The sequence below is a fragment of the Carlito syrichta genome, unplaced genomic scaffold (genome assembly GCF_000164805.1).
Source record: "Carlito syrichta isolate Samal-C Ts95f unplaced genomic scaffold, Tarsius_syrichta-2.0.1 Scaffold314107, whole genome shotgun sequence".
NCBI classification, from domain to species: Eukaryota; Metazoa; Chordata; class Mammalia; order Primates; family Tarsiidae; genus Carlito; species Carlito syrichta.
Genome location: NW_007258203.1, coordinates 78,383 through 84,004, shown reverse-complemented (window position 1 = coordinate 84,004; position 5,622 = coordinate 78,383). Strand labels below are relative to the sequence as shown.

The window sequence follows — 5,622 nt, the reverse complement described above, 5'->3', positions numbered from 1 at the left end:
CGGTGGCCGGGAGCAGCCACTGCACTCCAGTCTGGGTGACAGAGTGAGACTCCAACTAAAAAAAATTAAAAATAAAACTTTTATCTGATTTCCCACCACCTTCTCATTTTTCTTTTATGTATAAAGTTTTATGTGTTAAATTTCTGAAATTTCAGGCTTGTTTGTTCACAGCACAGCCTCATCTAAGCTGAATACGGTGATTTAATCTAAAAATAGAAAATTAGATGTGTTTTAGCTTGCAAGACATTATTTGTTCAACAGTTGAAGTAAAAGTGTGGACTACAAATTTGTTATCAAGTACTCTGCAGAAAAATTTCAAATCATAGGAATTTTCAGTTGAGAGGTTATAATGTCTGATATGATGTAAGATTTGCAGTACTATCTTTTCAGCTTAATTTGTTTATATAGTTGATGTGAATAAATGCTGTTTTCCACGATTCTTGTGAGACTCAGAGATTCATGGACCTTTTTAATTGTTTGAACCTCAGATATATCATAATCTCAAAATATGCATGTAGACTTGCTACTGTAACAATTAGCCAGGCTTCCAGAAACCCCAGTATATCCCACAAGACCCTGGGAGTAAGTCTTAAACTCCTGTGGACTAGCCCAAAGGATGTTTGGGTGAATAATACTGACAAAACTATCAAGATAAAATGTGTAATGAGTAACCAGCATTGGACACCTTTTGAGAGTTCCATTTACTTTGTAAATATATTCTGAAAAATTCCAATTAGAATTCCCTCATTGGCCGGGCTCAGTGGTTCAGCCTGTAATCCCGTGCCTTTGGGAGGCTGAGGTGAGTGGATTGCCTGAGCCCGCGGGTTTGAGACCCGCCTGGGCAGGCGAGACCCCATCTCTACAATAAATCAAAAAATCAGCTGGGCGTGGTAGCGAATGCCTATAATTCTGGCTACTTGGAAGGCTGAGGTGGAAGGATCGTCAGAACCCAGCGGGTCGAGGCTGCGGTGGCCGGGAGCGGCCACTGTACTCCAGTCTGGGCGACAGAGTGAGACTCCAACTCAAAAAAAAAAAAGAATTCCCTCATTTTTTATGAAAAACTCTAGTGAGTTTTTATTAAAACCCTAGTGAGTGCCTAGTGAGTGCATCTTTTTTTTTTTAATAGTATCTTAAATCTTTACCCTAAAATGCAAGCAAGGTGGCCTGCTACCCACGTCAACCTGCAAGGGGTGAATGACTCTCCCGCCATATTTCACTGCACTTAATAGCATTTGAAAAGAGGAATGTTAAAGATAGCCTTTCAGTCTTCTTTCCCATCATTGTTACAACAAGTGTCAAGGTCAACAGATTCAACTCAGCAGTGGAAGGTGGAAGACAGTCAAAGGTCAACTGAAACCTTCACGTTTCTCCTTATCCACCCTGGCAAAAAGAAACCTGAGACCAGTACCAGTAAGATAAAACTGTAAACATTCTTTTTTTTTTATTAAGAAAGCATGCAAAAAAAACAACTTGTGAGACCATACACCCCCTTCCCAGCCTGCACCAATGCAAAGCATTATGGGTGGTGACGGACTCACCAAACCAGAAACACGAGGAGTGAGGGCTGAGGAGAAGAAGGCTGGGGCGGGTGGATCAACACCAAATAATTGCTCCCCTTGTCCCTCTCCTCCGCTTTGTCCCTTATTTCCTTTTCTAGGCAGTGAGCTCCTGCGGTTTTGCACACATCACCCAATACAACAGCAATGACTACACTTCATGTCCAGCAATGCTGGACCAACAAGGAGAAGTAGTACATTTTCCATTTCATGAAAGGGAAGGGAAATTGAGGCCCGAAGGGAGTCAGGCTTCTTCTGTGCCCTGCAGCAATGCTGAGCTCGAGGCAGGGGAACTGGAATCTCAGGAGGTCTGTGGCCAGTGTCCAGTCCCAGCTCCAAACTTTAGTTACCCTGGCTGCCCACCAGGATTCTTCATGAGACTAGCTTTCAGAAGACACAGATGAACAAGGGGAATTTGCATGTAGGGTTCAGTCCACCCTTACAAATCCCATGTGGGTCCGAATAGGAAAAGGGTCTAGAAAAGAGGAGTGAACATTTGTAAAGGGAGAATCCTGGGGAGAACAAATGGGGAGTTGTGTGTAGGATGCACCTCGAAAGAAAGGAATAAGGAAAGATGCCTAAAGGAGGGACGCTGGGCAAAGGCGTCTTGCCACCCTTAAAGAGAAGCTCTCCTTTTCCCAACAGGATACGTTACAACATAGTTCAGCCCCACTAAGTGTCTTCCAACAGAATGGCGGCTTCAAGCCACTCGTACCCCTGTGTCCTTTTTACAAAGGCTTCAAAGAAATAAAGTGCTCTTTAGTTAACTGCCCTATCTTGCCCCTTGGCTTCAGCCTCACTGTACTTCTTCAACAAACTCTCATATCTAACCCCCTTCCCAAAAAAAGGAAAGGGGTAGAGAAAAAGTAGGAGAACGGAAAGCCAAATCTCTTGGAAATCATGGGTAAATAAAAGACTAGGAACAGAAAGTAAAAATCATAAAGAGTGCCCTTGTCCATTCCATATATCTTATCCCGCAGCTTTCAGAAAGTGAAATAAGAACGGAAGTAAAATCACTCTTCCCTCTCACAACGGAAATGCAACAATTAACATTAAATATACACTAAGTACTTTGCAGCAATAAATCATGGCTACTCCTTGTTAAGGAGATGAGTTATCTCTACAACTTTTCTGGGAGTCACCCTTGGCCCTCACTCAACTCTTGCCTCTTGATGATTTACTCACCTCTGACAATTTTCTCACTCTTCAAAAGTCTGCTTGCAAGCGCTGCAGCCCTGATGACCTAAGCTTCATGAGAAGCATCTGCCTGGATAAGTAAAGAACTGAACGGTGCCCCGCCCACCTCTGCACCGGCTCCCTTTTCCTCTCCTCACGCTCTTCCCACCAGTCCTGATACGATAGGTGGGAGAACGGTTCCCATCACATCTAAGGACATGAGGAAACTCAGCCTGATCATGGATTACTCTCTCTTCCTTGAAGATCCCAGAAAATGGGGGGAAGAAAACAAAATGGATGGAAGATCTGGGCAAACAAGTAAAGGAGGGCAAACTGACAATTGCTGAAAGGAGAAAGGGGATAGATGGGTCATTTGTAAATGCAAATAAGAGCCACAGTTAATTTGCAGAGAAAATCATTTTTAAAAAGCTAAAGTAGTGAAGTGGAAGTCATCTCCTAGAAACTAACACTATGCTGAAGGGCTGTCCTCATGCCCTACCTACAGAGGCGGAGCTTGGGCTCAAACCAAACCAATCTCCCTAGAGAAGGGTCTCAGAACAAATCAATGGAGGGTATGTCACATGCGGCGCACACCCAACTTCACACTGGTTCATCTTCGGTCGCTTCCAACTTAGGTCTCTCACTCCGCTAGGATTTGACTGTCACCCTACTGCACCGCCGCCGTGCCGACCCTTGACGGGAAATGAGGATTGGCAGAAGTAAGCACTGGTCATCCAAAGGACAAGGAAGAACTCAGAGGACAGAGAATTAGCACCATGGAGGAAGACCTGCACGTTCACGGCTGCCAAGCAGTGTGGCAGACCGCTGCTTCTGGATAAGGCGGCCTCTCTAGTCCTGGCCCGAAACTGACAGGAACAAAATAACTTAGGGCCAAAACAGTGGGATTAGCATTGTGTTTCTCGGGGAGAAAGGGAAATCAGAGTTGGAAACTTTTCTGTGTACATATCGTGGCCTTATCTTTCCAGCCCAAAGATTTTAAATTAGCAAGGGGCGGACAACGAGGTCCATGGTGTAGGGACAGGAGACTTGGGACAGTATATAACCAATAATAATAACAACAACAATAATAACATAAGAATAATAATAAAAGAATCAGGAAGAGATGGGAAGGAGAGAACAGAATGAGGCAGGAAAGAGGGAATTATCTTCGGCAGCATCTTGCGGTGGCTTCTCTGACAAAGAACAGAAAGAGGCTATATATCTATATACAGGCAGGGGGAAGGGACCGGCTGGGGCTGTGCTTCCCTGCCGCCAGACTTCGCCATTGGGCCCCGGGCTGCTGTCCACACTCTGTGATGCACTAAGTGATCAAGTCCCAGTCGAAGTCATCAGGGATCTCCTCGTTGGCACCAGGAGGCGGGACCGGTGGCCGAGGAACCATATGGTGTGCTGTCAGAAAGAAAATGGAGCATGAAAGGACAGTGGGTGGGGAGCGGTGCCAGCAGTCTAGGTGGACGGTGCTGGGAGGAAGCCTTTGGAGGCTTCTGTCCTTATCAGCAGAGTTACGCTTGCAGTGGGCCCCCATTTCACTGGGGTCTCAAAGATAAACTGGAGGAAATGAGGTTCCATGGCAATAAACTATTCTGCTGCCATTAAAAACTATACCTACGCTGGGCTCGGTGGCTCAGCCTGTAATCCCGCGCCTTTGGGAGGCTGAGGTGAGTAGATTGCCTGAGCCTGAGGGTTCGAGACCCGCCTGGGCAGCGAGACCTCATCTCTACAATAAATCAAAAATCAGCCGGGCGTGGTAGCGCGCGCCTGTAGTTCCAGCTACTCGGAAGGCTGAGGCGGAAGGATCGCCGGAGCCCAGCAGGTCGAGGCTGCGGTGGCCGGGAGCAGCCACTGCACTCCAGTTAGGGCGACAGAGTGAGACTCCAACTCAAAACAAACAAACAAACAAAAAAAACTATACTTATGAGAGGGGCTCGGTGGCTCAGCCTGTCATGCCACGCCTTTGGGAGGCTGAAGTGAGTGGACTGCCTGAGCCCGCGAGTTTGAGACCCGCCTGGGCAACTTGGCGAGACCTCATCTCTACAATAAAATCAAAAAATCAGCCGGGCGTGGTAGTGCGCGCCTGTAATTCCGGCTACTCGGAAGGCTGAGGCGGAAGGATCGCCGGAGCCCAGCGGGTCGAGGCTGCCGTGGCCGGAATCAGCCACTGCACTCCAGTCTGGGTGACAGAGTGAGACTCCAACTCAAAAATAAATAAATAAATAAATAAATAAATAAAGTTTATAAGTTCATCTCACAATTGCTAATTTATTACACTAAGCAGGACAAATTAAGGGATAAGGACTTTATTTTTAGCAAGTTATTTTTATTACAAATATTCTTGTTTTCGTAATATGATTTTTGTTTGAGGGATGTACTAATATTGAAAAATTAATTTGTTATATGGAAATAACTTTTATAGCTAGAGGAAACTAGAGTATCTAGCTTAAGCTTCTTTTTATACACCTGAAGAAACACAGTACCAGAGTTTAAAGTAATTTGCCAGCCAGGCACAGTGACTCATGCCTATAATCCCAGCATCCTGGAAGGCAGAGGCAAGAAGATTGCCTAGGCCCTTGGGTTTGAGACCAGCCTGAGCAACATGGCAAGACCTTGTCTCTACAATAAATTTAAAAAATTAGCCAGGCATGGTGGCGTGCATCTGTAGTTCCAGCTACTTGGAAGGCTGAGGTGAAAGGATCATCTGAGCCCAGCAGATTGAGGCTGCGGTGACCATGAGCATGCCACTGCACTCCATCCAGCCTGGGTCACAGAGTGAGACTCCAATTTCAAAAAATAAATAAATAAATAAAATAAAGTAATTTGCCAGATCACACAGGGACTTAAGTATATTTCGAGAGAGATTCTGTAGGTCTGA

At 45.6% G+C, this 5,622-nt stretch overlaps 1 protein-coding gene across 1 annotated transcript in view; it reads right to left on the bottom strand.

Moving 5' to 3' along the window:
• Nucleotides 1-1,411: 1,411 nt before the first annotated feature.
• The window catches only part of FOXJ2 (forkhead box J2), a 22,449-nt gene continuing 18,238 nt past the window's right edge, over nt 1,412-5,622 (bottom strand). The window contains exon 11 of the mRNA XM_008071057.1: nt 1,412-4,142. Coding sequence (XP_008069248.1) covers nt 4,054-4,142 — 89 coding nt within the window. The 3' untranslated portion in view covers nt 1,412-4,053. The remainder of the gene's footprint in view (nt 4,143-5,622) is intronic.